The following is a 20,678-nucleotide window of genomic DNA, read 5'->3' on the forward strand; positions in this document are numbered from 1 at the left end:
ATTTTTACCAGGGGGTCCGAATTTCTCAGCGAGATTTTTCCGCATTCCGCACAGCGCAGTCGACGGATCGTACGGCATCAGTCGGCGATGCACTGTTTTATTGAGCTGGCAGTACATTCGGTTCTCGTATTTGTTCAATCCTTGAAAACTAACTCCAGGGCATTATAATTAGCTGGCAATAAAATATAGATGAGTTACGACAGCTGTTCGTGGCTCTCTACAAAGTCTTGTGACGTTGGCTTAACCGACAGTGATATCACTGGTACTCAACCGCTTGCGTACTTTAAAACGATAAGCTTCACGTAACAGTCATACTGGCGTACGTTTGATTTTTTTGCCGCAGAAATGTCTGATGGTAAAGTAAAAATTATGCAAATTGAATAAGAGAAAGTGCGACACTCTCACTCTACCAAAAATGACCATATCTTAAATCACACAATGTTACGATCGAAATCAAAATATAATTTATTGCATAATTTAACACAAAAACGTGAATCGTCAGATGTGCTAGATAAAAAATCATATAGTCAATTGTTATATGATTTTTGATCTAGTATACGTATAGTTTGATGATTCGTGCCTTCGTAATTTACTAGTGATTTTTTCCTACAATGTTTTTTCTCGAATTTATAAGATAAGTCGTGCAATAAATGACGCGTTGATTTAGGTCATCGCATCTCATGATTTATCACACGAACATTTTCGGCCGCACAGGCGCGTCTGGCAAAGAATGGAGGATGGTTTGTGTTAGGATAGTTAAAATTAAACGGTCGATCGGCGTTTCCCTAAAACAGAATCGAAATTCCGACTGGTGATCCGTCGTCAAAGCGATAGCGAATGGGAATTCCAGCGCCGGTAAAAATCGAGAATGAAAAAAGAAAGCGAAACGTAGAGGCAGGCGGGGTGTCGGGTCGGGTCGCGTCGTCGTGTTTCGCGCTGCGTTTCGGTTTGATGTGTCGGTTGCGTCTTGTGCGGCGCAGTCCAGGGTGCGCACTCGAGGGTAGCGCGCGTGCCTTGGTCTTCAGAGTGACCAGGACTCATCGCCTGGTTCAGAGATCCGCGTGGTAGCCGACAACAAGAGGACCCGTCGCGTTTCTCGAATCGGCGGGAGCGCGAGTCGATTATTTTAGGGTAGTAAAGTCAGTCGCTTCGCGGGCCGAGGGATAGAAAGTTGGTGGAGAAATAAACGGAGACTCAGGCAAGGAGCGAGAAGAGGGTCGAGGGCTGCACAAGCATGCGTGTCGAGAGGGAAATAAGGAGAAGAATCGGCGAGAGGGAAAGAGAGGGGAAGATTCGCTCGACTTTCAGTTCGAGAGTTTGAAACCGGCTGTTGTTTTCAGAAACGCGTGTGTATTATTTGTTTATCTTGTACCGTACCTGGATGACCTGGGTGACCGATAACTGCGACTCGGCGTTCATCGACTGACGACTGTACAAAGTGAGACGTTGGTATCTTAAAAGTGAACTGTGAGTGGTGATAGATATTAATAACAACTGCATCGATTCTTTTACTAACTGTATATTTCGCCTGCTCGGACAGGAAGAACTTCCAGACCTCGTTGCAACAGGTACGCGCCTTTTGGCTGTAGATTTCATTTCCTTTTTACTGCTCGACGCCGGCCAATAGCGTTGAGCTTTCGTCTCTCCGCTCGCGAGGTACACGCTTGACTTAATTACCGTTCACACGCGAATTTCAGCAACATTTGAGGGCTTTTCTGCATTATTATTCATCTTTGGGGACCAGGGATTTCGTCGTCGATATCAATTACTCCCTTAATACAACTCTCCGACTCATCGGGATCAAATATAACAAGACACCGAGCTACTGCGTGTACATGCAATTAGATTTTTCAAATTACTTTACTTTTTTCACCGTCTCATTGATTATTTTCAAACGAATTCAGCGTTCACCTGTTTTAATTCATCTTCAGTTATGAAAGAATGTTACAAGATTTTCAACGCGGTCATTATCATTCGAAAAAAAGCTTAGAAAATTCGGATACGTGGAAACTGGAATTAGACATTGCGCGAGTGAATAAAAATTTCCTCTTCGTCAGATAATTCTACCGAGTCGACCTTTTTCCTCACTTTTTTACACACCAACAATTGGATTGTAAAAATTAATGCCGATGTGAAAAAATAGAGGAAAAACGGCAAATGAAAAATTGGCTTTAAATTGGGGATTATCCTGTTTGAGGAGCAGCTAATGATTAACGAGCCGGGATCAGTAGCGAGGAGAACTCGTAGTTCGGCTTACAGTAAATCCGTCCGTCTCGTTCGCTGTTGGGTCTGTCCGTCTGTCAGGCTGTCAGTCCCCGGTTTTCAACCGCGCAGCAGAGTCGACCCGGCGTGGAATATGTCCTAGTTTAGCAGCCCCCTGACGTCACGCGGCGCGGTAATGGCGGGTAAGTTAGTCACGTGCTCACCTGCCATAACTTTTCGCTCTTGATTTTGGCCCTCCGTTACTTGCGCCCGACTGACTGGGTATACCTGTATATTTCCCGGTCGTCTCTTTCTCGTCATCGCGCTTAATTGCTGCACGCGACAAGCGAGCATCGGAAACTTGTACCGAAATTGGGCCAACTGGGACAGTCTCGTTAAACTTATTCTTGAATTTTCATTATTTCTACACGCTATCCGCGTGCCGGTAATTTCGGTATATGCGAAATCGGTTGATTTCGTTAGGCAGTCTGTCGCACATGAATTACACAAGCCCTGAAAATCGTTTCTTGGAACTCACCGACCCTCGATTGCGCTTTTATTTTTCTTCTTGTTTTTTTATCTGATTTTCCCAACGATTGCGGAGGTAATCGAGGAAACGAATTAAATCTGTTGGGAAAGGTTTCCTCTTACTCCGGTGGCAGTTTATGTATATTAAAAAAAAATTGTTTTTCGACCCTTAGCGAATATTCTTTCATCGTGCTGAAAATAATGTTGATAAATTTCTCGTGATCAACCACAGGATTCGGAACAACAAATCAATTTGAAATTAGTCGATTTTGGCAAACACTCGATGAAGAATCACACTTGATTGTCTGATTAGACGTGTCACGAAAGTTTTAAAAACTTTGACAAATAATTTTATTCCGTATGGAAAAATTCTTTTTATTCCATTGGCCTTTTCATCCTTTCCGTCCCAACGAAACACTTCCACGTAACAAGTTTTTCATACACAAATTTAAATACTCGTAAAACCGATAATTTCAAAAGTGACTATTCGATATAAACAATTACGTATATGCAGCGTGAAATGTGCGCAGAAAAATCAATAAGGTCACTAATTTTTTCTGCTCCGATGAACGGGGTAACGTTTGCACGATAATCATTTTTCAATTTATAAGTAATACATAGGCAAACATATACTGCTTATTCATGTAAACTGAACACGCACACACACACACACGGTGCACTTGAGGCGTATCGCGGTGATTGGTAATTAATCGAGGACGAGCCGAGGTATTGGATTATCGAGGACAGCCACTCGAGCGATCTCGTCGGTCTAGATCACATTTACTGAACGTAAAATTATATCCGGCTTAAGGGACTCCTCGGTTATGCAGATATATGCCTCTCTACGTAACGTACGCTGCACTGCCAGCACCCATCACGGGTAAAAGGGAAGCCTTTACGTATCCAGTAAATTCGCTAAACGTACCTTATTTGTATATGGAAACGTAAATTTACTTCCGTTGCGGTGATTAATTTATTTTTTATATTACGATAATCTACGTGATTTCAATACGTTGAATAAATCTGCATGTATTGGGTTTGCACATCGTGTAATGTATGTTGTAGGTACGTTATACTTGACTTTGCTTGCGCTGTTGGCGAGTCATGGCTGCGGGACACAATAACAGTAATATGTAATAATAACGACGGTATACCGGAATATTCATACTCGACGTGCATGCTTCGCATTACAATATTCTATAGCGATGAAAATAATGTTAATAATAATTATTATCAAGAAGAATCCGCCTCCTGCGGGATCAATTTTTTCAGATTTGATAAAAATTTATCGAACATTTTACCAGCATATTATCACCTAGGCTAGAGGTCTGCTCGCGTTATGAAGTTCTTTAAGAGGCTATGCCCCTTAAAATGGAATATATTTTTAAAGAATCGAGGTGCAGGTCGAGCGAGTGACGAAGAATTGTAGGTACTTGGAAACTCTCAGCGAACTACACTGGTTCGCGTTTTTCTTTTACTTTATTTTCTGTTTTTGTTTCTTTTTCTCCATCTTTTTGAAGTCTGTGCATAATCTGATGAGAAAAGTCTGCAGAACCTTGTTTAAAATTCGAGACGTTGATTTGCGTTGCCCCGCTTGCTGCTTTTTCTCTTTTTTCTTTGTTTTCATTCAGCCTATAAGGCACTCAATTAAAACTCGACTTTTTTATTATACATTGTTCGTCGCGGGAACTGGTATAAAAATATTTCATCTGAAATATTACTCCGTACCGATCTCAATTATTATAATTAAAACCAAACAAACGTCGTCTAGTACAAAGCATCGAAATCTTTGTACGTGAATGAAGACGTTGATGCTTTGCATAATGATGTTTTTCTAATCTCAAAGTATAACTTGATTCAAAAATTCGTTAAAAATAAAAAAAAAAACAAAACAAAGCAAGGACATGATGTAAAAGAGAATGATTTTCCATCTATAGAGATATGATAGTAAAAAGAAAGCGGTTGGCAGTGTAGAAAATTTCCTACTCTCGATTCAATCTTGAACAAATTATTTTCTCTCTCTTCCGGATCATCTGTCACAGCCGCAAGCTCGACTTTGAACATATCAGTCAGAGTGGATAAGCCACGCGGTCACGGCTACGAGCTGATCTGTGCAATCTGCTGTAATATACAAAGGCGAACAAGGTGACAAGGAAAGACGAGAAAGGAGGTAATGAAAAAAAGAAAGTTTTTTACAAGTCAAACCAATCCGAGTCGGGATAACTTGACTTCTCCTCGAGGACCACGTGCACGTAAATGCGACGTGTGCGTGAGATTTTAAACGGGTTCAGCTATAACTTGCTCCTGATTCCCCCCGAGGAAATTCTGCCATGCATGAACAACGGAAATAAGGTCGCGGTGGCTGAGCTCTGTTTGTAATTTGCTTGGCTAATTTTTTTCTCTCTTGAAATACCTATTTTCAATCAGAAACGACGTCCCTCCTATCAGACCGAAGTTTGCAACGTTGTCGTAACGACGCACCTTTGGGAAAAGTCGTTATTTTGCAACTTTGGAATTACTTGAAATTTGGTAAACTGTTAATGCAGCATCGAAAAATTCAGATTTTGTAAATTAAACTCCGGGCATTCCAGAGATGCAAGATAGTAGTTTTTATTTCAACGTTTCAACGATACGTTAACGTTGCTAACTTCAGCCTCGTTCTTTCTTCGCAACTACGGTTTCGAAAATAAAAGGACAAAAATAGAACAATCAACATTCAACCGGAGGAAATGAACGTTTCGTTGTATCTACAAAGCATAAGTTTCACGAGCAAAGTCGTTGCTCGCTTACGCGTGTCTCTGTAGGCAAGAATCCTTTACTGCAAGCTGCTTTTCCTGTGGAGCATTCCATGGTCTCGAATCTCGCTTTTGCATGCGGGTAGCTTTTCTATTATTCCACTTGCCACTCTCAGTGCAGGATCGTAGAGAAGGATAATTTTGTGAATAATGAAAACCGCGTAACGTGTCTACTCGAATTTGCCTCGGCGCTGATTGAACTTTCTATATTATCGTTGGCGTGTAACTGCTGCAGTTATTTTTCACCTACCGTACGGTCCGCTCTGAATGTTCTTTCGTTCCTTCAATATTTCAGCCTAGCCGGGGCGTACTTGTAACCCCCAAGATTAGAAGGGAGGAGGAAAAGTTGCGAAGGAGAATCCGGGTCCTTGAATTTGGCGAGGATTCGCGTGTTACGAAATTCTCTCAATTTTCCACGAGGGAATCACATTGAAGCTAGTAACGTTATCGCAACGATTCATGCCGAGGAAAAACCTTCATTTCGCCATTTTGGAATCGTCTGAAATTCAGTAAACCGTAATAAAACAAAATACGCTCATATTTCGAAATCCTAGTTTCTGAAAAAACGTAAAATTAAGAAATTAGGAATTATTACAACATTACTAACCTATCAAATTATATGTTATTATTACTACGCAGCAACGTCGGTTGTGCAATATTGTCGTTTTATAATAATTTCGTGCAATCCGTTCTCTTTGACGACGAGCCTGCAATGCAGGGGAGCGGTGGCGTGACGTGCCTGCAAACACACGAGGGGACGTCGCGTTTCGCCATTTGGAAAATTGTGTGAGCTCGAGATCGACGTACCCAGTTGCCCTTTGCCGGGCATTATTCGACGCCGATTATTCGTCAGGCTCCTCCTGCGGCAGTGCCAAATTTAGCATCTGGCATTCCCGCGGTACGGATTATTTGGCACAGCGAGCTTTATCGACTATCGCATAAGCGTACAGAGACGCGTTATATATTATGTACACTTGTACGCGATATGCATGCATGAAATGTTAAACTTTGATCGTGGTGTCGAATTTTTTCCCCTTTATTTTAAATTGGCAACCAGAAGGGTTTGAAATACGTTCAAATTTCGTCAAAATCCGAATTTCCAATCTGCTGTAAAACTTCTCTCTCTGCCACGATTTTCAAGCTTTTCTCTCGACTGTAAAAAATTTCGATTAAACTTTCCGGGTCAATTGACGAACGAAACAGGTCGTAAATTATCTCGCAGCCTCGGTTCGTTCTTTCACACGTTTATATTTACCCTACACAAAAAAGTTTCCTCAGCGTTATTCGATGATACGGAGTGTTTAAAGGTTTCATGTTTTTGCATTATTTCGTACCTACGTCATCGCGAGAGAATATTTTCATCTTAATTACGTCAAGTAATTCAAAATCACAATTCGCTCGCCTTTTGATATCTCTTTCCTTTTTCTTCTTCTTATCTCTTCCCGCGAAGAATCCCTACACTTCGTCAAAATTTACATAGACGAGTTTTACCTGCATGATAAATCCGAGACGCTAACCGAGTCGCGTGTTTCCCTAATCTAACTCGGCAACGATCTCTGGAAGCGAGGTCCAACCGAGAGACGTCTTACTTTCCCGAACGATACCGTTGATGCGCCGTACTTACGAGACAAAAGGTCCCAGGCAACGCGGTGAGAGATCTTGGGGAACGATGCAGGGCCGAGGCGGATGCTGATGCTGTCGGTGTCGGGGGAAGTTGGGAGATGAGTTGGGCCGGGACAGGATCTGTTTGGCCATTATCGCCGACCGTAATCAGGAGTAATTACCAGCCTGCGAATTAGACGCTGCAATATTCCCTGCAGCTCAGTATTATCGTGCGCAACGCGTTGATTCTAAATAAAACAGCGAAATATTTCCGACAGGTAAAGAGTGTGGATTCGACGTATGGTTTCAAACGCCGGAGGACCCCGCGAAAATTGTCAATCGTTGTATTTTTCTTTTTTCCAGATTTCGTGAAATAAATTAAAAGATATTATACAGTCTAGGGTGCTCCTTAAAAAGATCACGTTTAACAACTTCGACTGGCTGACCTCCACCGATCGGCTCGAAATAATTCAAAAATAATTCCCTCATTTTTTCAAATTTTTAACACAATTCTAACCCACGCTCGCAAGAGGGTGGATTTTCCCATTTAACCCCTTCCGGGGCACATTAAATTTACCGAACGGATTTCGATAAAATTTCGTACAGAAAATAAGAGGTAAAATGAAGAAACCGACTTTTAAGATCCGTACGGAAGTTGTTATACCCATGAGAAATTTATAAAAATTGCACCGACATTTTTTTGCCACGGATATATTAAAATTGTGCATATTCGGTTGCGTGGACACACGAGTGTATCATATTTACGAGCACGTACAATGCGCGCTTATGCATGGACCCGTGTATATTGTACGTTGTACATACGTAGAGTACCTACATCCTCGACTGCCGGTGAGCCCCTCTTGAATTTTCCCCAAGGGTGGAAATACAGACCGAAGTTACGGCGCCGACCCGGCCTTAGCTTTGTTTGATTAATTTATTTATTAATCGCGGCGATTGCGGTATGCGTCCAAGCCTTATGTTACGACTATTGTGTATACCAACGTAACGCAGGCATTGTTGGTTGACCGACGCGCACGGTGACGACGCTTGCCTGGGAATCGTGCACTTCTTCGTATTCGTTATACTTTCGAATTCATTTTGTGAGTTCCTCTCACTCTTAGTGAGAGGAAGGCCAGAGAGCTCGGGGCCTTTCGGACTAATCAGCGAGGCGAAAGGAGAAAATAGGAGAGCGAAGAAGAAGCCGAGAAGTAGAGAAGCCAAGGAAGGAAGATAGGAAAGACGCTCTTTTCCACAGAAAAAGCAAGGCCTCGTCCCCCTGTCCGCTTGTTTAACCCATTTTCACTTTGGTTTTCTCCACTCATTCGCTCGCCGAAGAAATAATCCTCTAGTCGCGGTGCGAAAATGCACCGTTGTTTTCCTGCAAGAACAACTGCAGCAGCGCCCTTCCGAATTAGTTGAACCCCCGAGCACTTGTCTCGATTCCGGAGACTCGTTTCGCGGTTTTCTCGCCCTTCGAAATGCGCCCCCCCCCCCCCCCCCCCCCGGCCCTCCCTCGGCACTCGGCCGGGGTTGGATTCGGAACAAAAGCAAACCCTGCTTTGCTTTTCCACCTATCCGGCTGCCTACGCTTGTCATTATACGGTTTGAGCCCAGCCACGAGCCTCCGGCTTAACTCCATGGACTAGTTTTCTCCACATTTCGTCGGAAGTTGTGCGGAAATTTTTCGCATGTTTCCTCATCGGGGTAAAATTTGCCGGACGATTTTAGCGCGACGCGGTTGCTCGTAGCTTTTTATAACACGAGCTAATTCTCGTATAAGCCCCGACCCATAAAATGTTGTTCACTCTGTTAGGCGGAATTTCACCGCATGTTAACGCGGAAATCTCTGTTACAGGTACAATCGACGTTTGATAACCTCGTTAAAAAAAAAGGAAAATAAAACATTGAAAGGAAAAAAAATTGTCAACGCTATCCCGCATATCGACACATCTGTACGTGTAACATGTACATTTAACACACACAAGTTAATTGACAGTATTGTTCGAACGATAGTAGGTACGATTTATTTGTCTAATGGATTCACGCATGTACACCAGATTCGTAAATAAGATAGTTTTAAAAAAAAACAGCAAAATGTACACATCGAGTGATTTATCATGTATTAGAAGGAATATCGTAAATCTAAATTGTCTTTTATTGTTCATCGTGATTTCGTGCCGTAGAAATTTCTATGTAATTACTAATATCAGAGATGAGATTTATAAGCGATCAAGAACAAAAAAAAAGAGTACAATACGAAAGGGTTGTTTTTTTTTTTTATCGTTTATTTCTGCCGACGATGGTTACGTGAAAGAAAGTGAAAGATAATAAATATATAAATGAATTTCATTCGGATAATTCTACGATCGCCGTTAATCTTCCGGTAAAACGACGTTGAGGGAAGACTATAATTATCATCAAAGGTCTTGTCGGTGTAGTTGCAAACCTTTAACACCTAAGGGTTGAGGCTTATACGTTTATGTACATATCTCTATCCTGTATCCTGCACGCTGAGAACACGCCGCGGCGATACAAAAGCAGACGTGTAAATCAATAACCATGCCCCATCCTGACCTAGCTTCATTTCCCCAAAAAAGACTCAGGTACCCGCAACCCTCGCAATCCGCACCTTTTTTACACCTCGGTTCCGTTCGCCCGACTTCGTCTGTACATCAACTTCAACCGCGCTGCTTTTGCCGATTCAAACTTTGCCCCAATTCCGCGCCTACGGTTATAATTATCGCGAATGATTAATCATCCGTTACCTGAGTGCGAATTGAAACGCCTCGATGAAATTATTTTGCCCGTTTCGAGAGAAACACTCATTCCCTGAAATACGTGATTTTCCGATTCTTTAACCCAAGCAATTATTATTCTTTTATTTGAGTCGGCGAAATTTTTTGTATGCATTTAATTATTGTAAAAATAAATTCATTTATCCGAAGGAGAGACTTACTAAGATAAGCGTGTCACTTATTGACCCTGTCCCAATGATTGACCTTTTCTGGTTGCATCTGTTTGATTCTCAGTTTAACTCTCCAGCAATTGGTTTTAGTCAATGAGAAATTCACAGATTATACCGTAAGTTTACAATTTTGTACAACAAAGGGGTTAATAATTGGATCCAAGCGTGTCGATAACTGGTACACTTAGCTTAATCTCATTAAATCGTTTCGTTATGTTCCTGCAATATCGTATAAAGCGAAGAATCTTATAAAATTAACTCTGATTCATCGGAAGAAATTATGAATCGCTTTTTATTAGAATTGGTAATTAGATGCGTTCCCTCGCATTGAGTTAAAGTCGCATCGAGTTTTCTCGAATCAAATAAAACTTCGTTATTTCGTAGAATCAAAAAATATCAGGGTTGTTTAACACTTCTTTTTTCTTTTTCTTCGTTGTTTGTATCCAATTCAAAATCACATACAGCGCAAATTCATGTTTTTCATGTTCGTCGCGTACAGAGCCCGGATACGTATGTATTCAAAATTACAAACATTTATGTATATAATATATAGACTTAAAAAATTAAAATATGGAGAAAATAGAAACTGCATTGCCTGGTTATTTCCAAACGTCATACCTACTTTACGTAAAAAACCAAATAAGGAATGAAAACGATTTAAATAAAAAATACGTATTCACATGTCAATCCAAGCCCTGGTCGTACATCTTTCAGTTACGAACCTCGAGTCGTGTTCGACGGTGAAATTATGTCGTCTCTCAACTTCTAAACGCCCTGCACTTTTAACCCGACATTATACGGACAGGCATGGCAGGTATGAAAACACTGCACCTTGGTGACGTATTGTAATAATCGACACGTGGTGACCGTCGGTCTCGGTACGTTCAGGCATAACATGTGTATGCATAGTATCGATTAGCTGATATCAATTTTCTCTCCCCGATCTCAAGGCCTGCCGCTACAGTGTGTAACAGTGAAGGGTATCGATTATTACGATACCACGGTTATAGTCGCATTGACACGACCAGCTGCAATTTATGGAGCGTGTCGTTGACAGAGATTTTTTTTTCCTCACCAAAAGAAAGAACCTTGCGATCCGAATAAGCACGGGAGAGAACTTTGCAATGAATATTTAAACTCGTTTCCTGCAGGGGTCCAAGAAATGTTTTTAAAGACAAATCACTGTATTTAAATTTTGATTTGTCCGTGGGATTTTGATATGGGAATTTACGGAGACTGGTTTTTGAGGGTGAGTTGGCCTCTTTTTTTCCCATTTTTTCAGCGTTTCCTTTTTCATCGGCGACGCCGATTGCGAGTTCGCGAAAGATAAAGAAAGACAAGGTCACCAGCCGTAGCTTGTGGATTTTCGGTCGGTTAATTGGTTTGAAAAATTGGAGAAACCCGTCACATACGTACAGACCTCGTTTATTATTCACGAAACGATTGACGATGCTGTTTGCACAGCCCGATCACTTAAACACGATTAGGGCGAAAGCTTTTAGTTAGATACCGCGAAATGTCCGGAGGCTTTTGTTTGGAATGGAAAAAGTGAGGAAAATTTTATTGTCCGTCAATATTTAAATCCAAATTAATTGGAGGTCACATTAGAACTAAATCCAAGAACGAGGCGTTGAAGAGTCGAAAAAAATACGTTCATCTTTATTTTCCTCCATTTCACCTTTTTTTTTCAATCGATCTTGAAATTTCTACTTTCTGCGCGTCTTCGTCGAATCTACTTGCCGACAGACTTCTGACGGACAGTTTACAACTTTGTCGGTAGTTTGCAAGCATATTCGTTGCTTTGTAAACGCATGCGTAATACTTGAGCGTAGAATTTTGTCACAAACATCCCTCCTCCCCCCTGAAAAAAGGTCTTAATATCACGAGTCTTCCCTACTGAAAATGACCATGCCTTTAATCACACAACGTTATTACCGAAATCAACGTGTAATTTATTACACGATATATCTTGTAAATTCGAGAAATATATTGTATAAAAGATCTCGCAATAAGATACAAAAGCACGAATCGTCAAATGACGTGTTGATTTCTGTCATAGCATCTTATGATTTATCACGCGAACATTTTTGACCGAGTTAAGCTTCGGAGGCAGGAAAATAATTTACACGGGCAATTAAGCGACGGACGCTGCTCCCTCTCTGGGGTGCGTTTAAGACGTCGAAGCCGGGGTGCGGCAAGAAATTTCCAAGTGTCCGTGTAGAGACAGGGTCACCGATCACTCGTCCGTGTATGCTCTAAGCGATCGGGAGCAATCGAGAGTAATCGGAGGGCAATTAACAGCTGCACTGTAAGCTCGAAGAAACGTATTATTACGACGAGAAAATCGGCCCAATTTTTTTTATACCGTCACGAAAAAATTCCACGCGTGTTTTCCGTACACAACAAAGTACCCGTTTCTGTGAGGGTCGAGTTGGTCCGCGATTAGGCACACGCGGAGTAATGAAAATACCGCTTTTAAGTACTAGGAGTGTTGAAAGTGGTCTTTTCTGTACTTCGCGCATGCGCAGTCGCGGACAGATCTGACATTACGCGACTCTAGTCTCAATTTCGTGCTTCGTGGAAAAACGCGTGACATACTCTTGTTATATAAAGGATCGAGTACAAAAAGGAGGCAACGTCTTTTTCTACTTCGGCTGACCTGCGACTCGTATTGCAAACTTGCGGTTACCTCCTTGTTGCACAATGTACTAGTTCTGGTCGTATCTATTCCAATTCTTTTTCGTCGGTTCTGGAGTTTGTTTATAGGTCACTTTTGTATACAGATGTATAATAAAGTGTAACCGTGAAATTATTTTATCGACCCCGAACGAACGTCGCTAGCTGATTACAATCGTGAATATTCAACGGCAAATGTATACCCTGGCTGCCAACTTTCGTTCAGAGCACAGTTCAACGGTGTCATTATTATACCCGTTATACCTTGTCTCATGAATGTGATATCTACACATGTGCCGCGCATGTTCGTACAACGAAGCCTCGGCCTAACGCCACGTGTCACCGTCTACTTTTCGGCCTATTCGGAGCTTTATTTTTTACCGTAATACGGTAAGAAGAGAAAAATGCACAGTCTGCAAGGTCACAAGTCGGTAGAAGATGAAATATCGTTTAAAAAAATCTCGAGCACTGTTATTTGCGCCGATGACGGTGAAGACGAACTAAATACATCCTCGCTATGCGGTAGAAACGGTTCTGATCAAATTCGAATAACATAACTTGCGAGATATCGATAATTTGAAAAAAAAACGCTTCACATTGTTAGAATGTTTAAAATGGCTCCACCTCGATTATGAACAAAAAATTGTTTGAAAAATTTTGGGATTGAAATTCAAGAACGTAACCACGAGTCCGATTCGATAAACAAGTTTTAAAGATTGTGTAAAAATTTCAAATCGATCGGAGAAGAATTGACGGAGGAACCTGCACCGTCGGATTGAAAACGTGGTCGTTGGCTACTTGTGCGTGCCATGTCACCGCTTTGTCATTAATTACAATGAAAAAATTCTAAAAGGTTCTTAAAACTCTAAATAATAAAGCCCTAAACTCAAATTGCTCAGTGTTTCCATTTACTTTAAAAAAATCTTGTAAAAAATTTGTCGAAACGTGTTTCTTCTTTTTCTTCTCGCAGCTTCGATTTCGACCCTGGATCATATTCCTCCTCAAGCCGGTGAGAAATACGGTTGCAGTTATAAAAATTCACCTCGCGCGGTGGGGTTAATTCTCAACATCGTAAAGCATAAGCCCCGTCGGTGGCTGGCTTTACGGGTTGGGCTTATCTTTCGGTTAGTCCAATATTAGGACTGCACCACCCCGACTGGATCAGGAGTCTAAGGGTTGGGAGGGCGAGGGTCAGACGCGCGAGAAACAATTCCTCGTACCGACTCCTTTCTGGATCAGCCGTTGGGCTCGGCTCGGTGACGACTCGGCGTTATCGACATCGGAATCAAGGCCTTGGGCTCGTTTCCGACGAAACTCGACGGATCACTGTAACGAGCATGTGGCTCAACTTTTCATTTTTTACCTCGATTTTGAATTCTCGAAAATTCTCATAAATCCGTACATTTGTTACGTCTGTAATTGAGTACGGGTGACATAAAATGCTCGATAGTCGATGCTGATATTTTTATTGATTGCTACAATCAATGCTCACCGGTTTCTCGTGGTAACGGATTTTCTTCGAAATCATTTCTTCCCGCGACGGAATACATATCGAAATTGTCGTAAAAACGTGTGTGCTTCGGACAGCAAACTTCACATCCCTTGCGCGAGGGTTGAAGGGTTGAGACAAAGAAAGAACCGTGCCTTGAAGGGGACTGTCAGTTATTTACTCGGAACTAATCATCTGTCCGAGTCAATATTTGAGAAATTTGAAAATAAAAACCACCCCTAAGCACGTACGGTACGTCTGCGCGTCTGTCTCTAAGTCACGTCGGTGTAATTCCGATGAACTAGACCCTCGAGGCTCGGCCCGTGGCTCGTATCGATTCATGCCTAGGTAAATTCAACCCCTTTATTTTCCGTCCTTCGACCTGCGCGACTCCCAGCGTTCGCCCATTAGACGTCGAGTATAATAAGCATAACGTGTAAGACTCGACCGACCCGAAGACGGTGTTTACACGCCGATATCTGACCACCCAGTCGAGTGACACACCGTCGCCGATCCGAGGAACTTGGTAGCGATGTCCACTAAGCTACAAATATTCTAGTCTAAAAAAATAATCTAGCACGACTCGATTGAAGCGGTAAAAATTAATCGAATAATCCGTTATTTCGTATTTTTTTTGTAACGGTGCATTTGAAACCAAAATTTCGTGAATTTTTATTCAAAATATTTTTCAGTTTCGGGTGAAAATATTTATTAGTCTTCCACTCATCGCATTAAATAGGTAACTTAATAAGTAAGACAATGATAACAATTGATACTTTAGTCACATAAATTGATATTTTATCGAGTCGCTTATGGGAGTAAAGAACGAAAAATGATTGTGATGAAAAATAACCGAGTCTGAAAAATAATCGATTATACCGGATTAATTGGAAAAAAATAATCGATTTATTAATCGAGGCACGGAACCGAGCTCGACTTTCGAATTCCGCCGATTATTTTCCCCGTTTTCGGTAATCTCTCCAATTTGTCGTACTTAAAACTACGGATGTTCGCGTGAAAATAGAGACAGGGAAGCAGAGAGAGAGAGAGAGTGAAAAAAACGCAACTAGCGGAAAAGGTGGGTTTTCTTTTTCGGCTTGGGAATTGCCGGAATTTCGGTTCTTTCATTTAATTATTCTTTGACCCTCTATTTTACTTATGCACTCCGGAATTTGCGGTAATTACGTGCTACGGGTATAAATTGAACCCGAGAACGTGTGTAAGGTACAATAAGGGGTTAGCAATTTAGTCGAAAGCTGGGGAAAGCACAGGAGCGTATAACTGCGTGGATAAATATTTGCTCTAAAATCGCGGTGAAGTGGATTTTTGAGGTTTAATTTCATTTTGTTCGGTTCCTTTTCTCCCATTTCTCCCCTTCATTTTTCTTACTCCGATACGTTTTTTCCCCTTTTTCAATCCGAAACTGGCACTACGGCTCTGCCTTGGTCCTCGTATCGTATCTTACACACAGATGCATTGCGTCGAGCCAACTTTTGCAGGACGTCTTTTCAGGCATATAAGTTAAGATTCGGTGAACCGTGCAAAAGGTACGAGTATCGACGCGAAGAGAAAAATATCTTAGCCTATCATAGCATTCATCTTTACTCTGTTTCTATCTCGTCCCGCGAACCGCGAAGCTCTCTCTCTCCTCTCCTCGCTCGCTGCTGTCGGCAACGCAAATGCGAAAACAAAAGTGGACGGATATGCTGCAAATACGGGATTCCTTTTACCTTCGTCCTTCGTACTCACTGTGTATCTACTGCCTACTCGCTTCGGCAGAGATATTGCTCGCAGAAAAAAAAAACTTTGCTTCGCGGGCATCCTTAAATTCTTGCCAGAGTGTAATTTTTTACGACGAATTTACTCTGTGTACGTTTGTTTGTTTGTTTGGTGCTGTCGAATCATTTATCTCTTACTTTTCGAATACAAGTTTCTTCTAGTTCGGGGGAAAAATAGTCTGTAAGTATAAAACACAACAGCGAGACCTTTAATTTATCCTTATCATTTGTAATTTATTGTTTGTTTCCGGGTCAAAGTTATTGCGTCACAATTACACAAAATTACACGGTTGTCGCAGTACCTAGAGAAGGAAATAAATCATCATATAAAACGTGGATAGATCGATCCTATACCTCGAGCTATTAGGACCGCAGTTATCTGAGTAATTAGTGCGAGGAAACGATTATACGCAATTAAACTAATTAAATAAATTGAACAACCGCTGTACATATGATACATACAGATGTGTGTATGCACATAATACGCAATATTATGATAATCGCTTCGTCTTCGTAAGAAATTTGTTTCAATATGGACCCTGTGTATATATACACACAGTCTGCGGTACGAATTCACAATTTCTCCGAGCGTTTTTAATTAGTGAGATATGACAAAATGTCAACGGCTTACCGCATCGCGTCGCATCCCGTCCCGTTTACAGGGTACCACAGTATCAACCCTCAGAAACTGGACGTTGTTGAATAATTAAAACAGAAAAGAATAATCACAAATAGTACAGTCTTTTATTTAGCTAGTTCTACGCACAGGTTCTTGTAACTTACTGTAGGTTTCTTACATTTGTACTTTCTTGTAAGTACGTTTGTAATTTATTGCTGGTAAATAAATAAATAAATAAATAAATAAATTGCCTTACATCGCCGTGAATGTATGGGTATCTACGTATTATGTCTTGCATGGCTGGTAAATTTGTTCTGTAACACTGTCGTAAATTAGCCATAGTGGTTCAATTTATCGATCGGCGTTCGGCCATCGCAAATAATGCCTGTATTAAAACGAACGACGACGAGGATCCTCGTTGTTGTTGTTTTTTCTTTCCTTATTGTGGTGTTTTACTTATTTTCTCCATCAACTCGGCATGATTGGATCGATTATTTTTTTACAACACTTTTTATTTTTCGCGCGAACCGAACGTTTTCTTACCCCAAAAGTCCATCAGTGTACGGATAGCGATCGTGATCGTATCAAATTATTCATGCGAACAAATCGACGAGTAAAGACAGGTTCGTGAATTGAACTCGCAGACACCAATATCACAAGTCAGATTTTCCTCCTTTTTTTTTTCTTATGAATACTCGTCATGATTTATTATTCCGGAATGCTGTATGGACAAACTGTACCTATACATGTGGATATTATATTCGATCAATTTTGTTCTGCCTCATTATCAGAGATATGTTTTCCATTGCCGATATTTCGATGGGATTTTTGCGTGCTCAAAGTCCCGATTATACCGTCTGCAACGAGTTATCCATGTTTTAATTATACGGAACATCGCGAAAAAAAAAGACAAATATAAAAATAAAATTGTGCAGTATATGCATATAATGAATCACTAACGACTGCAACTCGCAGTTGTTGCAATTAAAAGTGTGTTATTCTTATTTCTGGATTTCGCTTGTTTCCGAAAATTAATCACAACTAGTTCCCAACCCGCCACCCTCCGTTATGTAGTTTAGTGAACGGCTTAAAATTCTCCAATTTTAAATTTCATTCTAGTATTATACAACCTAATCAGATAAGCGAAATTTTGCATTGTAAATTTCGATCACAAGCAGAAATATCGCTTGCATAAACAAAGCATGCCAATAATGAAAAAATCACCATTTTATTACAACGAACTGAGAAGTATTTCTTGTAAAATTAAACTAGCAATTTCTTTATCAAATGTGTTCAACGTTCCGTGTTCACTCTTTTCGCCGATGAAACTATTTCTTCTTCTCTTCGATACACCTCCGAACACGCTTCGGCTTTCCATTTTCTGTTTCTCTGTTAAATTAAATGGAAGTAGGAAATCACTTTTGCATAGGATTCTTGGAATCAATAACACGATACCAGATTTCGAATTGAACGGGAGTTTCACTCCAAACGAAACCATAGACTGGAGTTTTGAGTGTTTTCCCCGGTTTCAGCGAGTGAGAATCTTTCCGAAACAGGATAAAACCCCGTGCAGTTTTTCGCTTTCATCCCTGTAAAGTAAACTTGTTTGTTCCAGGCCGCCGGGCGGGTGTTCCGTGTCTCGTGACGAAATCGGCGACCCGGCGTTGCGCGGGGCATGGTCCTAGGTGTGGGGGCAGGGCGATGACGCTTTACCGCCACCCACCGTCGCCTCCACGCGTTTTCCGCACCCCGGCCCCGGTCCCGGTCCCCGTTCCTCGTCTAGACCCCCCGGACTCCACGACCTCGGACCCGCCGCCCCCCTCTTCGACCCTCCGAGGACGCTGCGGCCATGAGGAACCACTCGAGGCACCACGAACATCTTCATGGCCAAGCCATGCCCTTGGACGAGGTCCAAGGACTCCTGCCTCCGGCTTCCAGGACAGGTCTGTTACCATTTTAAACAATTCTTACGCCCTCCATCGCTGACGGGTCGAAGGAAAAATTTGCGCTTCCGTTTGTAACGCGGAGAAAAGATTTGCTCGCCTTGCGGTAATTGTAGAAAAACCAAGCGAAGCTTTTTTTTCGGTTAAAAAATTAATCGCTTACGCAGAGTCGATTTGAAATAATTCTTTCGTCGTTGAGAAAAATTTCTAATTCTCGTCGGAGCTGTAACTCAATGTGCGCCAATTTTTCGTTTTTTTCTTTCTATAACTGAAAAATATGGTTACGAGTAGAAGATAAGTACAAGGGTCTTGATATATGTATAACCTGTTTTTTAGTTACTTATTTATTTTAATGATATAATCACAGTACAATTATTATGTGTCGTTGCAATTGTGATTGCTCGACGTTGAGATGTAATAAAAATATTGCGTAACCCGATGAGATCTGATTTGGATCGAAAAAATGTGGTAAAGACGTATAAGGTCGAAGCGATTATCGTTCCATTTATCGGGAAACGTAAAGTACATATTGATGACTATAGGAATATTGTCGTGACGGTAAATAGTCACTTGATACGCCAAAAGTTGCGAAGCTCGTTTTACCATCCTAATTTTCTAGTCAGTCTTACGAAACGAAATACGATACGACGGCCAACCCCTGAATTTTCAATCATCCGGTCGCTTTTATCAAAACAACTTTATCTCCAAGCGTTTCGAATCACTCAAAACCTACAACTGATTCTTAATCGGAGAATAATTTAACGAAGAAGAAATTAACCCCCGTCCACTTGCACGAGTTTCTATAATATCTCTCGGTGAAGGGGACGGAGGGAAAAGTAATTTTGACAAGAAGGCCAACAGGGTGGATGAAATTTTTCTTTCCCGCACTCTGGGGTCAAATTTACTATGAATTATGGTCACGTGATTTACGAAGATGGTTGCGTGCCGGGGTTCCGTCGCGACGCCGTGTATCTACACACACGTGCGTACATGTGTGTTCGCACAAACACACCCACACACACTTATAAATACAAATACACGCGGTAATGAGACGTGGGAGGTTCAGCCTCTCGTTTGGGTTCGTCTTAACGGTGCTTCTTGTTTCGAGTTACGTCGTGTAGAAGAAGATGGGTTGTTAACGTTGAAATCTCGGAACACGTGGACGCGAAAAGGAATCGACTGAAACCCGTCGGAATCACTTTGCTATACATGTACAAGTAAAGTTTACCACCTTGCTTGTTTTATTGTCGGGATCAAAAAAATTTCGCGAATATAAATTTTGAAACTTTAATTGTAGTTGGATTTCGAAGGGATTTCAAAAAGTTTCATGGACGTCCATGCAGGATCCGCGCGGTCTGAGGTGAATATCCAGTGTGCCCTTCGTACTATAATACGTTCATGGGTTTCACAATCGGTATAATTTACTTACAACGAAACGTGTTCTTTTGTCATTTTCTTTTCATTTTTAATCTCCGTATTTCTCGAAACGAATTTCAACGATTCGCCGCCTCGTTTTAGAACGAACTCCGATATTAGGGAGAGCTTGCGAATATTTACTCGAATTATACGCTCTTCGAAAGTTCAACATCTCCGCGTTATATACATTCTGCGTTATCGTCGCGCAAATTACATTAAACTTATATATTTACCAATAATTGAACGTAAATAAATAATCGTTTCTACTCTTCGTCTTTTCGGCTGGAGGTATAACATTAAACTCCGAAATCTCGGGCTTATTTCTCAAAAAATGTCTCACAGTTTATTCTTACGTTTTTCTGGTACGAAAAGTTCGCTCTAGTTTTTAGAATTTTACGTGCACTGGGTATAATATTCACAAACTAACGGTGTAACGGAGTTTGAAATGAAGAGAGAAACAATTTAGGAAAATGTTATTCATCAAATAGTAATCGTAAGGAAAAGGTGAGAAAATTTGGATACAAAACGCTACCACGTAATTGTACATCATCCACTTTTAAAAAGATTGAGGGAAGCTTTTGGTCGGTTACGTGATGCGAAATCACGTAGGTAAAACATTTTTATACCTGTATCGTATAGGAAATCGATCGGTTACGTATTACACG

At 41.2% G+C, this 20,678-nt stretch overlaps 1 protein-coding gene across 3 annotated transcripts in view; it reads left to right on the top strand.

The window, feature by feature from the left end:
- The first annotated feature begins 999 nt into the window (after nucleotides 1-999).
- LOC124308195 (potassium voltage-gated channel subfamily KQT member 1) overlaps nucleotides 1,000-20,678 on the top strand; it is a 101,590-nt gene continuing 81,911 nt past the window's right edge. Inside the window, exons 1-3 of one of the 3 annotated variants that reach the window (XM_046770669.1) lie at nucleotides 1,000-1,467; nucleotides 1,541-1,568; nucleotides 18,270-18,597. In XM_046770669.1, the coding sequence (XP_046626625.1) occupies nucleotides 18,504-18,597 (94 nt within the window). In that variant the 5' untranslated portion in view covers nucleotides 1,000-1,467; nucleotides 1,541-1,568; nucleotides 18,270-18,503. Of the gene's footprint in view, nucleotides 1,569-18,269; nucleotides 18,598-20,678 lie in introns of all 3 variants that reach the window. The other 2 variants (XM_046770670.1, XM_046770671.1) reach the window with 2 other exon arrangements.

This window comes from Neodiprion virginianus, chromosome 6, assembly GCF_021901495.1.
Source record: "Neodiprion virginianus isolate iyNeoVirg1 chromosome 6, iyNeoVirg1.1, whole genome shotgun sequence".
NCBI lineage: Eukaryota > Metazoa > Arthropoda > Insecta > Hymenoptera > Diprionidae > Neodiprion > Neodiprion virginianus.